This window comes from Dichomitus squalens (genome assembly GCF_000275845.1).
Source record: "Dichomitus squalens LYAD-421 SS1 unplaced genomic scaffold DICSQscaffold_5, whole genome shotgun sequence".
In the NCBI taxonomy this organism is placed as follows: Eukaryota; Fungi; Basidiomycota; class Agaricomycetes; order Polyporales; family Polyporaceae; genus Dichomitus; species Dichomitus squalens.
This window is the reverse complement of record NW_006766887.1, coordinates 1,207,521-1,224,568: the sequence shown is the minus strand read 5'-3', so window position 1 is coordinate 1,224,568 and position 17,048 is coordinate 1,207,521. Positions and strand designations below refer to the sequence as shown.

Genomic DNA, 17,048 nt, shown 5'->3' with positions numbered 1-17,048 from the left:
CCCCCCGTCCTTGCGATCCGCCCCTGCTTGGTGGGAGGACTGCCTCGACTTCTTATGTTTAGCAGTGTGTGAGCCTCCTCGTACCTCCTTCCGACGTTGCAGACCTGCTCAAAAATCTCATCCCCATTGTCATCGCCGCCTGTTGAGTCGCGCTGTGGTCTGGCGATCTGTAGACTAGTTCCGAACCGTGGCCTTTAGCTCGAGAGGGTTGCAACAAGCTCAGATTCCCGGTAGAAGACAGCAGCACGACCCGTTAGAAGGGGTCCACAATTGATCTGCTGCCGACAGCACGGGTTGTGCGAGTTGCATCAGGCAGTCTAGTGCTCAAAAGGGGAGATAGGCTGAGGTGCTGAGTGCTGGGAGGAGTCGGAAGACCCTTCTCAGCGGGATGCCTGGAGATTCGTATGATAGAGAGACAGCGGTTGAGACTGGGAGCTAGGTCTCCGCGCGCGTTTACCGCAGCTCAGCACAGAAGACACGGTGTGGTCCGGCGATTGTCTCATCTGCACCTCATCCGACTCGTCTCTATCGTCTGGCCTGATGGCCACGGCTGCGGCAGCCGTTCTCTCCATGTCTCGGCATTCAGAAAACTGGGTATATACCCCCGTTCCTCCCTCCGCGCCTTCAGGATATTTTAGCTTGTCATCACTCGCCCCTTTCGCTGGGAAACGGATGGCTAAGCCTCGGTGAGCCATCACCGTAACGCCAAGCGGACTCAGGGCCTGCTGGCCCACGGCCCGTCCTTGGGCGTGTCGAACATGAGTACAAGCACGTCGGTGTCTGTCTTGCAATGATGGCGCGCCAAGACCACCGATATGACGCGCAGGGTCACCAGCGCGCGCCCCAGCACTCCTCAACATTCCCGGAGGCGAACCTCAACACTAGAACTAATGCCGCTACCCTCTCGACTCTCCGGTTCGAATGACTGTCCTCGTTTGCTGTCGTTAGAGGGATAGCCACCGAGGCCGAAGCACGTCAGTTTCCGCCCACCCAGTAATCCTCGCTGCAATTGGTCATCCTCCACGAGCTCCCCGTCGCCTCGCTCATGATTACGCCAGAAAGACAATCATGCCACTCACCTGAACGCGCGTGCCTTTTCCGTTTCCCGCCGCGTTCTCGCTCGCGCCGCCTATGGTCTTTGCACTCATCCCCGAGGTCCGACACGTCCAGCCTGGCCTCGTCTTCAGTCTTCACAGGACGTCGCGAGCCGCAACGTGGAAATGCAAGGCACATGGCCCATCATATCAGGTAGAAGCTCAAGACTGCAACGCTCGAGGCATCCTGCCTGCCGAGTCGGGCAGGCGCGATAGCATATATGGAACCCCAATGTCACACGTACGGAATTCCCTGGAATCGTGACGGCAGAACGAACGTTAACGTCGACGTCTCTCAAGCGCCCAAAGGAGTTGCAAGAATCTCAGAGAATGTCAAGCTTTGTGACCTGGCCCTGCCTTCCCTCCTTCCACTGTGATCACAGAAGGAGGGCGCACCGCGTGTCAGATGGGCCAACACAGGCCCGCACGAGCAGACATGTCAGTCAGGTGGCGTGCTGGCCTGCCACGAACGCGGGCCGGAAAAGAACAAACTACTCGAATTATGAGTATAGTATACACGACGACCCACTCGTCGAGATCAGGCATGGACAGAAATATAGTGGGAGGATAGGAGCCAGTGCTGACAGCGGCAAGCCGGATGTCTGAGGACGAGGAACAGGAGAGAGACAGGACATACATGAAAGCGGTATAAACATCTAGGGTACATACAGACATGGACGGATGGGGGATAGCGAGCCTCGCGCAGGGACGTTTGGTGCACATAAATAGCGTTCAAGTTAAGCCACAACAACACTCGTCTCAGGAGAGGAACGGGCTGTCCCGCGCCCTGCGGCAAGGGCAAGCCCTGCATATACATATAGTGATGATTCTGAACCCGGAAGCCCCTCCCATATTGTCACCAGGCACTTCCCCGCACGTCGCCGCTCAATGCCCGCACGGGCCCAAGAGATCGCGGCATGCAGCAAGACTTTGCCAGCGACGTCGGCGGCGGCCGCTTCGTCTTCTGACATGCCATAGAATGCAGCGCGACGTGCCATCTCCGTCTTTCTCTGTCCGAACGTCCGGAACCGCCAACGACCACGTCACTGTGATGGTCATGTCGAATAGAATCCCGAGTCGCTCACGCACTCGGCGGGGTTAGAGGGCGTCTCGAGGCGTACGGCATCTGTGGTGCATAACCGCGAGGCACGGGGCGAGAAAAGGTAAGGACCATTCATCAGTTCATCTGTGCCACTGGGAGGATAGAATAGGTGGCTTGAAATAGGTCTATCACAGGCGTGACAGGGGGTGGCTGTGGGAGGGCACACGAGAATGTACGTACTGAAGAAACCATGCGCAAGCGCCTCGGACGCGGTGAGCCGGTCGAGGTGGTTGTAGCGCAGGAGCTTGTCGAGAAGGTCGATGCCATCGGCGCTGACATTCGGCTTGTTGTCCGCTGTGACAAACCTGTTCCAGGGCTGCTTCACATAGCTGCGATCACAAGACGAGTAGTCACGATATCAGTCAGATTACAGACTTTGTTGTCGCTGGGAAGGAGGCGAGACGCGCACCTTTGCAGCAAATCGTCGTTGTAGGTTTGGAAGAAGAGCCGGTACTGAGTCAGATACCGCTCAAAATCGTCCGTTCCGAGGACTTTCACGATCTTGAGCAGCTGATCCTCGTTATCCCTTCCGCGGAAGAAGTGTTCGCGGCGGAAGAGCTGGAGGAAGACGGTCAACGTAGGTAAGGAGGGGGAAAGAAGGAATGGTGCACGGAATGTCCATACCATCGCAGCCAGAATACAGCCGGCGCTCCAGATGTCCAAGCTATAGTCATAGTGCTTGTAGCCCACAAGGAGCTCTGGACCTTTGTAGTACCGAGATGCAACGCGAATGTGCAACTCAGTTCCGGGGTGATAGAACTCCGCCAAGCCCCAGTCGATCAGGCGCAGCTACGCCCGACGAATGAGCCGTAAATTTTCGTCTAGCTAGCTACAACTACGTACCTTACGACGGGTGCGGTCGAACATGATGTTACCCGGCTTCACATCCCGATGGATGATCCCACGTGAATGGACGAAGTCCAACGCCTGTTCACGCCGCGTGACATGGCCATTCAATATGCCGAAGGAGAGAAGCGAAGGCGGGCGCCGCTCACCCTCAGCAACTGGAAGAGATAGAACTTGATCTCCATCTCCGTTATTGTGGCGTACATCTCCTTCCACTCCGTGTTCTCGACATACTCCATGATGAGACTGTTTGAGCGAGAAGGTGGATCGTGGACAATGTCCATGAGTCTGATGACGTTCGGGCCACCGGCGAGATTGCGAAGGATCTTTATTTCCCGCTTGATCTTCTTCTTTGCGACGGGTTTCAGGACCTTGATGACACAGGACTCTTCGTTGGAGGAGTCGATGCCCTCGAACACCTGTGTTCGCAGCCGGGTCGAACTCGCGTTTCGTGCGGGTAGAAGGCCACGGCACGTACCTCTGAATACCTGCCGCCACCGATCCGTCGGACGATCTCATATCTATCGGGGACATTCCAGTCTACGCTCAAGCTCTCTGTCGCCAACGTTTAGCGCACAGCGTCCGCGAGCCACGAGGACGAGAGAAGCGAGGGCACGCTACTGACCATAATCATACCAAGAGGGCCCCAAACGCACGTTGACATCGGCATAGACACGAGCCATGCTCACTGCGGCCAGGGGAGGGAGAGGGGGGAGATGTGGAAGACGAGGAGAGAGATGCCACAGCCGCCGCGAGCATTCAGCACGCGGACATCGTGGACGGCCTCTGGATCGACGGCCCTCTCACCTGAGTCGAGCCCTCCGGCACTGCCGCCCTCAGCGTCTGGGCAGACAAAGGCGCTTATGTCTCTAGCGCTTGTTCCCCGAGGATGCGGAGCCTCCGTCGGCCTGAGGGCCGGAGCTCCGGGGGCGCCCAGTAAATGGTTGCGTGACGATCGTTACGACTGCTGTGTCACGGGCGCCCGATGGGGCCCCCATCAGCCTGTGAGTGGCGTTCTGGTGGGAGAACACATGTTGTGCGGTCCTGCCAGTGCCGTCTCCCTCTCCGCCCCGAAACTAGATTCGGCGAATAGACGAGTTCACCCAGCTCGACCCGACAAATCGCCTGCAGCGGGCGTCTGAGCTTGTAGGTTCCACCATTGCCCCGGTGCCAATCAGCTCTGACGAGATATCGATCTGCGCGATGGCGGCGTGGCGGACTCTGCCGAACCATCATCTTGGTTCCACCCCGGTGTGCGCCTTCTCACTCTCACTCGCCGTACAACGCGTGCACCGTCCGCACCTCCTCCCGCCGTCTGCGACGCCTCCTCCACGCACCGCAGCAATGCTCACAGCTCATCTTTCCCTTCAGGCAGCCTGACGTCCCGTAATCCCCCCCGCTCTCACCACTCTCGACATGGTGCCGTACTTTGAGACCGCGAAGGTAAAGAACTCCTCTCAATCACCGCGTCCCGCCAGCCAGACATACGGGACTGTGTCCCATCGGCACCTGTAGCTTCGCTGGCTGGCGCGCGCGCGCGCGCGACACTTGCTCCACGTCCCAGCTGCCGACACTGACCCGCATCTGCAGTCTTTCGCCGACGTACCAATCACCGGCGACGGCGTCGACACCGCCACCTTCCTTCTCGCTTCAACGGACTTTGTGAACATGTTCGGTGCGTCGCCCCGCCTTCCATCCCACCCGCACGAGCCCGGCAGCACTACGCTGACGGCCGTTTTACGTCTTCCGCGCGCTCTCGAAGACCTCCTGGGCGGCGGCGTATTCGCATTCGTCCAGAACGATCTCCGAAGCAACATAACCGTATGTTCCTGGCGACCACGGGCCTGCCCGCACCTTAAATGACCATTCCTCCTTCCAACAGGGCGTCCGCCAACGCTTCGACGCCGCGCCTTCCGAATCGGGCACGCTCGAGAAGCTCGTCGTCAATGAATGCCAGCGCCGCGGCGAGCGACACGGGACTGCCTGCCTCGTCCGCCTCGTCCGGTGAGTCGCCAGCCCTCTCGTGTACGTAACCGCCTCACACAACTGCCAACCCGATGCCCGCCCAATCCCCTGCCCATGCGACCGCCCGCGACGGAAAGCGGCCTGTGGTTCACGTGCGAAGCGCTCCGTGTGAGTGGGTCAGGTCACGGACCGCCTTCCTTTGGCTGCAGGGAACGCGCCCTGCGGGCGAGCGGACGCTGATACGCTGCACTTTATTTCTATTCCGGGCCCGTCCCCCGCCGGGCGCACAGAACATGCAACAGGACAGAAACGCGGAGCTCCACGTCTGCTTCAGGCGCTCGTTCGACGTCGTCCTCAAGCCCCGCCTCTCGTTCGTCGTTCGCTCCGTAGTCTCCGTGAGTCGCGAGCTTCCTTCGCCGCTTCCATGACCGGGATTCAAAGGATGACACCGATTCACGCCGCGACATGTTTGTTCGTCTGGGCCGACGTCGCATGTCCGCCTTCCATAGGTCGCAATCATGGCCGTGCCCAGCAGGCACGACTTCTACAACCGCCTCGCCCAAGGGGGCTCCCACGAGAAGTTCGACGACGCACTGACGCGCTGGCTGGCCAGCCTCGACGCGCTCGTGCTCCGCCTGAAGGCGTTCCTCTCCGAGGGCCGTTACGGGACGGTGTAGGGCGACGCGCTTCTCGTCCGGAGACGCAGCTGTCATTGCCATCGGCGACGTGTCTACATACATGATCCCACTTCTTCTTCTTCTTCTTATCGCGCCCTCGCCCAGCGAGCTCGCCATCCTGCACGCCTTCTGTTCGGACACGCACGCCCCGGCGTGGAAATGAAGCATACCGCGCAGCTCGTGCGATCGGATACAATTCATTACGCCCCGATCAGCCTGCCACTGCAGGCGCCCCCCACCCCCATCTCCCCATCTCCCCTTCCACCGAGGCGTGACACGGAGAGGCTAATGAGGGACAGCACCCGCGCTGGGTGGAGATGAATGATGGAGATGCGATAATCAGTCGGTCGACGCGCGAGAAGGTGGATACGCTCTGGATATGTGGCGGAGGGATAACATGTCCTGTCGTAACCGATGTGCAGCCGTCGTCGATAGCGGGGCGCCGATAGAGTTAACGTTCTAAGCCTGAGCACAAGTGGGAACGCGAGCCCGGCCCTGCGGGTGCAGTTCGGAGGCGCTCGCCCTGAGGTGTAGTGGTGGTGCTGTCCCCAGGCCTGCCCGGTGTCGTCGCACGCCGTCTGTAGTCAATTCCAGCTAGGAGCTCGTGACAGGTTGGATGTGGGCATAGCTAGCGGGGTAGGGGTTACCTAAACGCTTAGCGCTGCTGCCTCGAAATGCGCGTCGCGAACGCGACGCACTCGCAGAACGACAGAACGACGACAGGCAGACAGATGGATGGCACACGGACAGATTGCGTTGCTTTCGCAGACGTGTGACTGCCCTTCGCGCCATCGACTCCCAGGGCCGGCCACCACCAGGGCAATGCCCACTCCCGCGATATCGGCTGATTCCGCCCGATCCACACTGCGTGAAGCGCCATATTACGGTGGCGGGGAACATGCTGGGAATTTGCGTATTCCGCGCATATCACCCACGGATTCCCCAGTAAATCCCCCTTTGATGGGAATCTGGTGGGAACATGCACATTCTCTCCAGATTCCCTCAACATCCCCAACCGCTTGTGCAGATTTCTATTATAAGGGGGACTTGCCTGCCCAAAATTACTTATCCGTCCGCGATGACGTCGTCGTATGGTCCCATATCAACCTGCCATCGCGTCCACATCTTGACTTTGTACTTCTTGCATTCCCTCCGTATGCCTATCTTCCCCTTGGTACGTCCTGACCATTGACTCTCGGATGGCAGCTGATGTGTTAACATGCAGGTGTTCTCTCATAAATACATCTGCTGATCAGGGCAATAGTACGTCTCTAGTGTTGCGTGTGAAGTCCCAAAGTCTGATGGCTGCCGCATCTAGTAGGTTGTCCCGCGTTTATCGATTGTCCTTGATTAAGACTGTGAGTACCCAGTTTCAACGCTACAGTGTACTGCTAATCCTTTCTAAGCAGAACTCAAATATCGACATGGTGAGTGCATATATGCATGTATTGCGCGTGCCATCTCAGCTGTGTCTGATGTCCAATTGTAAGCCAGTATCGCTGTGCTGGCGGCTACGGGTATGATGTGATTGGGTTAGGGTTGATTGGGCCGGTCTGTATGATATATAGAGAAGTCCGGATGTAGCGTAGGAGAGTCGCCATTTGAATATATATTCATTTCGATCTAATTCAATCTGGCTGCCAATATCGGGACGAATACTAGGCGCCAAGCTGGGCACCAAAAATGGATATGAATAATAAGATACAAAATTGTATATCCCATTTGATCCCATGTTACGCAGGGTGCGGAATGTCTAAGTAATATGTGGGGAACATGGTCGGAATGTGAGGGGAAGGCAGTTAATACCATGACATCCTCTAAACCTGCGGAATGTGGTGGGAACATGCTGGGAATGTGGCGGTAATGTGCTCATCCTCTCCGTGTTCCCCAACCTCTGTAATCTGGCGCTTCACGCGGTGCCAGCAGCCCGCCAGCCATTTCGCCGCCCCTGCGCGAATCTCTCCAATGTCCGGCCATTCGCCTGTGACGACCGCCCAGGTCCAGGGCTCCAGGCGACCGGGCCGGGGAGTGCAGCCAAGAAGGCGGGGCTGTGGTTGGCAGAAGCGGGCCGCAAGGGGTATGTGCAGCCCACGGGAGGAGAGAGGAAGGAGGAAGGGAGAGGGGAAGACAGGGCACGCTGCACCGTGGGGCGTGCACTCGCAATTGGCCTCGCCGGCGGACGGCGAGAGAGAGAGAGAGGCGAGCCAGCTGCAGCGCTGCAAGGGACCGGGCGCCTGCACCGTTTTCCAAACACAACATACAATGTGACCATCTTGAGAGGCAGACAACACACGCCGGCGCCTCCCCATGCCACCGACGTTTTCGATCAATACGCAGACGCCGTCACGCACTCGATATTTCTGCAGGCCAGATGCGATTTCGGTGCAGCTGCCACGCCCAGCGACCCGCGAGCCGTCGTGCGCTGGGCAGGGAGACACGCCGCCGGGAAGCAGGCTCAGCCGGGGCGGGTGGGCGTCTGGGGCGCGGTGTGTGTAACGAGCACATGGATACGGGATCAGGAGCACTGTCCCGATCAGGAGGACGGACGTCTGGTTTTGGGCAGATTTCATTTTCACGCCTGGGAATGTTTTTTGTTTGTTTTCGATGGAATTTCGACCATTCTGAATTCAATGTTTTCGCTTCTTTCCTGAGCCCATCTTTATATCGCCCAGACTCGATTCCACGTCAATCCCCCTCTCCCTCCAGGGCCTCCCCCCGCGTCCCCGCACACGCCGGCGACCCCCCGTTCGTCCCCAGTGTCCCGGCGCAGAGGTATGCGATGCAGGTCCAGTACGTCCCGCACCCCGCACACATGCACGCCCACCATCCACCGTCGCTTACGTCTACCCTATCCTACTAGCACAAAGCCGACGGCGTCCATAGCATCCCTCATGGCATCAGCTCCCAAGTCCGTCGCGTTCTTCTTTTTCCCGCTCTGCGATCACATCGCGCTCACAGATCGGCTAGTATCCCGCAGAAGCGGAAGGATCCGCCGGCGCACGCCCCCGTACGCCCCAGGGAGCCCGAACGCGCCGCATCTCAGTCCGAGACAGACGCCGGCACACACAGCACATCCCCCACCGACGAATACGGCTCGGGGCGCATCATCTGCGAGTCCTGCGGCGAGGGTATCTCCATCAAGGACGAGGCCACCGGCGGCTTCACTGTCAAGCACTGGGACGCGCACCGGAACTCGTGGTACGCGCACACCTCTGTCGCCCATGAATATATCTTCACTCCTCTGTTCGCCTTCGCTGCAGCCAGAACGGGTCCGCGAGCACCGTCGACCAGCTTGCGTCGGAGGCGCCGAGCACAACGGCCGAGGCTTCCCAACCCCAAGCCAAGCGACGTCGTGCTAAGCGCACGGAAGAGGAGCGCATCGAATACCTCCGGACCGACCCGTACGTCGCCAAGTATGAGGCGTACCGTGTCTTGTGCGCGTCCTGCGACAAGTGGATCCGCCTCCGCCCCAATTCGACGTACTGCTCCATTCCTTGGGACGCACACCGGAAGAGCTGCCTGGCTAAGCGAGTGTGAGTATATCTGTGCTCCTACCACTGTGTATCTGTGGGTCTAAATGTGGCAGGCCATCGTGCTGAACGTGCATCCCGCTAACCCCTCCAGGGCTAAGAACGCGCACCCAGTCGACGACCGCAGTGCCGCCTTTGCGTCAGACCCAAATGTGAAGCGATTCGACAGCTCACGCGTGCAGTGCCGTTCGTGCGAGAAGTGGATCCCGATCCTCGCCGACGACCATGCTGCGGCCATAAAGGCGTGGAAGCAACATCGGGATGCTTGCCAGCCGCAGCCGGCGTCGAGCCCTAGGGCATCGACTTCCAAGTGCGTGTAGCATCTCGCGTTCCCCGCAGAACTCGAGTTTGACAATTCGGCAGGTTCAATATTGCCAACGTGCCGCCGCCGCCGAAGCACCTCCTGGCACTGGCCTCGTCCTCTTCGCTCCCACCACCGGCCTCTGCATCTGCCCGTGCTGCGGTAACGCAGTCCACGGCGCATCCTGGACAGCATACCCAGCCGGCCCCAGTAGCGTTCAAGGATTACACCCCGAACAACTACCCCGGTACACAGGAGTCCCGCAGACGGAATGCCGACCAGCGTGCTGCAGCGCTGCGGGCCGATACACTCCTTGGGGAGGTCGAGCCAAACCGTGTGTTCTGCAAAATGTGCCACAAGTGGGTCCAGCTCCGTCAGGACAGCACGTACTGCGCCTACCCTTGGCTGCAACACCGTGCCAAATGTCTCAAGAAGCAGTGAGTCGATGTGCTATCAGATATCCGCCTCCTCTGATTCGCTTCTGGGACCAGTCAAAAAATCTCGGGTCGCGAAGCAGAGATCGCGGAGCTCCGTGCGACACGGGATGCAGCGCTTGAGGGCGAGCTCGAGGTCACCGACTCCAGCGCCAACTCCGATCCAGAGGAAGACGACGACGAAGACGATACGGACCGCGAGCGGCGGAAGGCGGAGCGGCGGCGTGCGAAGGCGTTGGCAAAGGCAGAGGCTGCCGCGGCGCGGTTACGGCAGCTTGAAGACGCACGGGCCGGACGTGCTGGTTCTGTGGCTTCCAGTGAAGATGATGACGCGATGTGGGATTACATGGACGTCGACATGGTCCTTCCGCCGAGGCTCGCCGACCTCGATTCGCCGTCTGGGAGGTAAGTGTCTCTCTGCATTTGGTATGGGCGTCACCGAGCGAACGGTTGACATCGGATGGATAGGCTCGAGTTCGTTTCGCGCTCTGTACGCCACCTGTTTAGGATCACGTACGCGCGGTCAGACGAGCTGACCATTGCCGCGCTTGTTACGTACCTTAACGCGGCAATGCCTCCGGACAAGTACGAGGACTTCGACACGGCGGAAGTAACGAAGATGACCACGACGCTGCATGAGCGCGGAACGGTGGTCTTCGAGGGAGATGTCATCCGCATACCCACTTGAAGACTTTCGTTTTCTGGCAATCGACCTATCAACGATGAACGAGAGCGCAAGCGGGGAATTGTCATCAGAGAGGGGAGACCACCTTCCAGGCACGACGCGCGCTCCACGGTGGTTGTGCGGCATTATTATATCGCGAACGAGCGGGTTCCTTCTTGGAAGAGGGCCTTGGACGGACCCTTGTACGACGTGCTGCCAATTTGCCGTATACTTCTTGTTGTATCTACTACGTATGGGCCGGCGACTCCTTTGCGCGAAAACCTGTGTGTAGTTGTAGCGTAGCGTGTATGCCTCATTGAGTGCAATGCGACAGTCATGCTTGATGTGATGCGGTTCCGGGTTCGCGACTCACGAGGTGCGGATGCCCGTCAATTAATAACGATGCGTGGGTAGGTGACCGGGTAAGAGCCCGGTCTCCCTGTCCAAATTCCCCGGTAGCAGAGGGGATTTCTTCGGCAGAACTCCGGTCTACGATGCGAGTGCGCCCCGTCGTAGGTCTGTCACGGACGCGTACCGTAACGCACGTGTCACTGCGGCAGGCGCCCAGGTTGGGAACGGCGGCCATGGCGCTGTTGATCGAGCTCAGCAGACGGAGAACTTCCCCGGGCGTCGGGTGATCCTGTGAGATTGGCCACGTAGATTTCCTGCGATCAGCCACAGCGTTGCCGCATCCGACCGGGTAAGGATCCTCCAGGCCGCCGGGAAAGGCGGGGGCTGATGTGGAGCCATGGCCGAGACAGCCCGGGGCGTTGGCCCATTCTCCGTTGGTCCCGGGGGTCGGTGCCGAATGGATCCGACGCGGACAAGGACACACCTGGACACACATCCGGTCGGATAAGGTGTTATAGAGTGATCTCTCTACTGAATCTGCGGTGATGCTTTGTCTAGTCGGACGGGCGTGGAGGGAGCTGCGCTCTACGTGCGTGGGTGGGCGACCAAACTCCGCACCCCTATCCACTCCCCGTCCGGCGTTGCTTGGAAGACAGGAGATGGAGGGAAAGGTACCGAAACGACTTGTGCCACAGTAGATCTGTAGACTCGTCGTGATGGGCTTCGTACTGGCGTGAGGACAGAGAGTGGCGCCGCTCTAGAACGCAGTCATCGGAGTACGAGATGCATCGCACCGTGCCTGGACAGTTCGAGATCAGATCCAGCGTGAGAAGCACAATCTCGAGGTTTCACTTACTTGACCGCGGTACGTGCTACTGTAGTCATGACCTCAGCAAGAGGGAAGGCGCGTCTTCGGCGATCGGGTCCGTAAAATTTCGCAAACAACCATCGCACCATTCCACACCGAAGCGCCGAACGGGAACGCGGTATTCGAAAGAGAGAGCCGGTGAGCGTGGAATTTGAGCAGCAAGGTCAGCGAGCCCCGACTCAAGAGAGGCGCATCACGTCATCAATCCTCCATGAAGACTATCCTAACTTTGGTAATCGAAGCCTTCCAGGTGTTCCCGACTAGTAGGTACCGGGGAGGAGTGCTTCAAGTCGGATATGCTACTGTGGCGAGGCGTTTGCCTAACCGCTCGCTGCATAGCCTTCGGACTCTGTAGGACTGGCCTGCAGAGCCACTGGTGCCTGTCAGTCGCCTGCGGCGTGGTCCTATTGCGCATATATGGACCTGTCGACACCGGAACTGTGGCTATCGTAGATGTGACACCGTCTTAGGCTGCATGGGTGTGTATGGATCCATGGAGATCAGTTATGCACGGATGGCGTAGCAACTTGAAGCCGAGGAAATCCCACGGAGTGCGCGGGATGCCCGATCGGCATAGTATCCGCGAGACTCCTAGGTAGAGTGTTTATACGTTTGCGCATGCTCACAAGGACTTTGCAGCTCCGCAAGCGCATTTGATAGCCGTGTGTGACCAAGATGTCTCTGCTTTCTCAGAGTCGGAATGCGCATAGGACGCTGCGGGCTGCGAACGATCCCCATCAGCTGCTTCCGGTATGTGTTGTCGATGCCGAGAGACTAAACACGCTTACCGTTCATTGTGTATGACACTACCATGGCCCCTGCAGATCGTTATGGGACCCGTGGCATCGCACTACAAATTGCGGCTCGACTGAGACCGCCCGGGAGTCCCCACGTTGTTTGTCCCATCATTGGTGCCTAGAGAACTCGCTTACCACCGAAAGGATCAACGAGGTACGTGATTATGGCCGAGGTCGTAGAGTCTCCAGTAGTAGAGATTGCCCGAGTGGTGGAACGAAAACTACGTGCGGACAAACCTCGGTACGGACCCACGAACTATTCCGGTGACACCAGCTCGGCCGCGTCGGCGCCGGCCGAGCCCTCTCCGGCGCTCCGATGAGACTTGGAAGGCCGGCTCCGTCCAACTTCCGGAGGACTATGTACTCAAGACTCTTGGTGACTTGTGGTCATTTACTGCTGAGCTGCCCAACGGCCAACATACGGTATAGAAATATTCCACATCCGTTGGAGTTCATCACTGGAGACCACTGGGGACCACTAGGGACCGACGCGCTCACTATCACACGACTCCATGCATCCTGACCATTTCTTGATCGAACCGGACTCGACTATAGTAGACTACTCATCCAGAGACCTTACGCATGCACAGGAGGGCTCACTTAAGTGTCCGTTTCCCCTGTTGAGGTACTAAGCTCCAGTCTTTCCCCTCGAACGTTGCAACGGCTGGGCGCATCGGGACTTGGTTCTTCGTACGATGCACGTAGATGGTCTTCTCTCGAACGCACTGATGTGACTTTCAATGGCCTTGCTTACATCTCCAACAGGTGGACTCTGATTTCAGTCACGCTGCCATCCCAGCCCGCGCAGAGGGAGCACGCCCACGTGCTCTCGTCAGGACATAGTATGTTCGGAGCAAAGGCATTTCCCTTTGCTTCGAGCTCACGCACTCTGTCCAACATTGACTGTTGCACTGGTATCTATCGATGCTGCTGTCCGTGAGAATATGGGTTGTAGTGGCAGAACTGAACAGCATTTGAGGATACTTGATGACAAGAGGAGTACAGGACTCAATGCGGCATCCCCCTGGTCTCCCCGAGCCAGTGCATGCCTCCAATTCGTCCGCCGTCGCGATGAATGGGATCAATCCCAACGCACACACGATTGCGCCCACGGGCATGAGCATTTAGCTAATGTAGGGATACGATCCATCAACCACGTCTATGGCGAATTTGAGACGTCTGTACCACGGTCGCGGCATGTCGAAGGTACCGCCATCAGCAACAAAGATCAGACTAGGTAAGAGGGTTCCGAACATGGCATTGTGGTGAATAAAACAGGCGCACGAAGGCCGGTTCGCTAAGAAAGAGTGGTCGCGGGGGCAAGTCGTTCGCATTCTTGGGGAGCGTTCTTGAACAGTCGGGCATTGCACTTCGGGAGGAGGAAGTTTCTGAAGACACAGTGGCTTGTGCGAATGAGCGTGGAAATATCACGGGCCCGTACAAATGCGTGTGTCTACGAGGAAAGCACGGTGGTTACAAGGAGGCCGTAGCAGGTGACCTAGAGTTGCTTAGGTCGTACATGTCAATATTGGACGAGTACAAAACTACTGCACTCGTCTCTACATATACACGAACGAACAAGGCACCTGCTATAATAATCCTTCGGGACACTCAATCTCGCCTGCGTGCACCGAGTAAACAAAATCAGGGTGCAAAAACATCACGTCATCTTTGACTAGATCATCGTGAAGCGTGATGGCATGCCTGCGTGCCAACCATGATCAACGGTCACACTCTGCTATTAGAGCTATGGGAGAGTCGATGACACTCACAAGTCACGCATATGTCGCCGTATGGCTGAGATCCCTTCGAAGGGGCTAGAATGACATAGTGCGCAGCACCACAGAGCCTCGCGGAGCAAGGAAACAAGCGCGGCGGACTCAGTGGCTTCAAGGTTCGGGATATCTTGGGCTTCAACGCGCTTCCAGTCATGAAGCCGACCCTTGCCTGGCCTATAGTGGTGGAGCTATGGAACGACTACATCAGTAGGAGCAAGCCACAGTACGGGTGGCTTCCACATACGACAGAAGCCCAATTATACAGCCAGCAACTGGGTCCTTGTAGCACAAGCCTAGACGGGTGGACTTTCAGATCTTCGAACGTCGTACGGCGAGGGTCAAGGCCGAGAACATTCAGCAATTGGAGCATGCTTTTGAAGCCTATGTCGGAGACTGCACTCGGGTCGAGTGGACAGCGGCTGCCGTCATCCTGGCGATACACCGTCTTGATTGTCTTGGGTTTGCGGGATAAGTTTATGAGCTCTTGCTGGTAGGCTTCTGGAAAACAGAGGAATTTGTGGCGGCCCCTCCAATCACCACGGCGCAAGCATTCGTGGCCAAGGATTGCCGGGTAGCGAAGATGTGTCTGGTATAGGGAGTCGCAATGGCAAGAGAAGAAGGCGACGGCGAGGTCGAAGGGGTCGACGTCGTCAGGGATACCTGGGAGGCGATTCTTGATCCACTCTTTGAAGCCACGTTTGCATTCCTCTTCCCAGTGGACAACGAGACCTGGGACGACCAAGGAGAAGTCTTCCTTCGTGATCAGGCGGGACGCTGACGCATCGATGAGCTCCCTGCATTCCGGCTTGAACGCGAGATCTATGTAGTAGGGTCGGGCGAACGAGTGAGCACTCCTAGGTAGGGTGGCGAATTGGTCCCGAATGGCCTCGTCGAGCATATTGGTCCGTGATTTCAGCATAAGATGTCGTTCATCCGCCAACCGCGCCGTCCTTGCCACCTCGAGTGTGGGCTTGATAGCATCAAAGATCAGGGGCCATTCTTCGACATGCATTAGCACTGGAATGTGTACAGTATAAAGTAGAGGTACCTTCGTCTGTTAGCTGCGATGTCTGCAGTACGATGGGGATGTCGCGGAGCGTAGTGACCTTAGACTTGTGATCATCCATGTAGCGAATCTCCGGATCCCAACCGGCAGCTTGAAGCTTATTTATCACGCTGAACAGAATATCTTATCGGATGAACACATCACCATCATCTACTAGAAGACTCACTCAGAGATCCGTTGCTCAATCAAAGCAGCTCGTCGCTCGCATTCCTTCCTCTCTTCATCCCATTCCAGCCACTTTACGCATTCTGTCGCGCGCTGTTTATTGCATTCCGTGGATTCAATTGTCGATCGGCGGGGAACGCACTTTGCTCACCTCCTTCATCGCCTTGACCAAGGCGCCCTGTTCGTCGCACAATTCATAACGCTCCTCATATGTCGTAGTGCGCTTCCAAGCTTTGACGAACCTGTCTATTTGCGGCAAATGGAATCTGTAGCTTGGCAAAGGGCTGGAGATTCTGGTACGCAAGATGATGTCAGATACCTGAGGGGGAAACGGGGGTCTAGGCGTACTGGATGAGGGTGAACATCTCTTTCAAAGTCATTTCGCCGATAACTAGGGCATCCTGAGGAATGAGAGACGCCGTTTGCATCTCCCGATAAGTGCAGGAACTATATTCATCCAACGGCAAAGTGAGCGTATATGAGACTCAGACGCTGAACTACATACCTTGCTAGTAGGCACTTATCACAATATCTCACAAACCACGACCATATGACATTGTGGACGTCGCCTGCGCCACAGCCCTGGTTGTTCGCCCAATCCTGTCAGATGGTGCGACGCTGCAATTTGCCTGCAACTTACATGGCAGGTCGCGGAGAAGATGATGTGAGCGTACGCCGGCTCGCTCATGAACGCTGGGCATGCTGGCAACCCCTTAACGTGCTTCAGCCCTTCCCTCCAGATATAGGCATTCTCCCTCCTCAGCATGAGCTTTCGAAGCGCTTTGGACGTGCGCGCTACATTGAGGAGGTCGGAGGGGTGAAGGTACCGGAGGATCTGTATTTCACCGTAACCACGGCCGTAAGCACTCCGAACTTGAAGTTCGGTGGCACTAGAGCAAGCAGGTACATACCTCCCGTAATACGATTGAGGGCAACTGATGAAGGGCACCAAAGGGCGGGGATTGACGGACAGCATTGAGCAGCTTTGCAGGAGCGTCGGTAGTCGCAGGCATTGCGTGGTTATAGAAAGCTGCGGGATAGCTTTCCGCATAGGATTGATGCGAGGGCTCGGTTTCCTTCACCGGATGCATACCTTATGCACGGTGGTTCGGATATGTGCAGAGACCTCCCGTGAGCAAAAAGCCGTAGATGGTGACGATGAAGGATGCCAGAGGCTCAGGCGCTTTGTCAAGGTTCAAATAAGATGAGATCGCGGCGCGAATGCTCCTCCCCCGCATTAGCGCCCTGTATAATCGCCTTTGTCTCTTCCACCTGTTTATTGTCCCTTTCGTACTACGAGCCAAGGCGTGAGGCGCGAGCGTAGATGGCGTTCATGAACTGACTGGCCGTGCATCAACAATATCCGTGGCTATGAAACGACAATACTCACTATTAGTACGCAACCCCTTC

At 57.4% G+C, this 17,048-nt stretch overlaps 4 protein-coding genes across 4 annotated transcripts; 2 read left to right on the top strand and 2 right to left on the bottom strand.

Moving 5' to 3' along the window:
* Positions 1-2,149: 2,149 nt before the first annotated feature.
* On the bottom strand, positions 2,150-3,725 carry DICSQDRAFT_53775 (Pkinase-domain-containing protein; the record flags this gene model as incomplete). Its single annotated transcript, XM_007363103.1, has 7 exons — positions 2,150-2,525; positions 2,606-2,754; positions 2,821-2,985; positions 3,040-3,123; positions 3,192-3,461; positions 3,521-3,597; positions 3,668-3,725. 7 exons carry the CDS (start codon positions 3,723-3,725, stop codon positions 2,150-2,152), a joined length of 1,179 nt encoding a protein of 392 aa, XP_007363165.1.
* Positions 3,726-4,458: 733 nt separating this feature from the next.
* On the top strand, positions 4,459-5,885 carry DICSQDRAFT_160135 (glycolipid transfer protein; the record flags this gene model as incomplete). The annotated part of the gene is made up of 7 exons (XM_007363102.1): positions 4,459-4,485; positions 4,633-4,717; positions 4,805-4,863; positions 4,925-5,046; positions 5,145-5,175; positions 5,298-5,402; positions 5,517-5,885. 7 exons carry the CDS (start codon positions 4,459-4,461, stop codon positions 5,682-5,684), a joined length of 597 nt encoding a protein of 198 aa, XP_007363164.1. The 3' UTR covers positions 5,685-5,885.
* A 2,690-nt stretch (positions 5,886-8,575) lies between these two features.
* DICSQDRAFT_153404 (uncharacterized protein) lies at positions 8,576-10,955 on the top strand (the record flags this gene model as incomplete). Its single annotated transcript, XM_007363101.1, has 7 exons — positions 8,576-8,592; positions 8,643-8,882; positions 8,945-9,217; positions 9,309-9,524; positions 9,578-9,952; positions 10,007-10,354; positions 10,418-10,955. 7 exons carry the CDS (start codon positions 8,576-8,578, stop codon positions 10,635-10,637), a joined length of 1,689 nt encoding a protein of 562 aa, XP_007363163.1. The 3' UTR covers positions 10,638-10,955.
* Positions 10,956-14,940: 3,985 nt separating this feature from the next.
* On the bottom strand, positions 14,941-16,651 carry DICSQDRAFT_160133 (uncharacterized protein; the record flags this gene model as incomplete). Its single annotated transcript, XM_007363100.1, has 9 exons — positions 14,941-14,993; positions 15,068-15,406; positions 15,456-15,583; positions 15,640-15,731; positions 15,790-15,931; positions 15,987-16,085; positions 16,144-16,220; positions 16,279-16,473; positions 16,550-16,651. The coding sequence occupies 9 exons, from the start codon at positions 16,649-16,651 to the stop codon at positions 14,941-14,943; spliced, it is 1,227 nt and encodes a 408-aa protein (XP_007363162.1).
* Between the last annotated feature and the right edge of the window lie 397 nt (positions 16,652-17,048).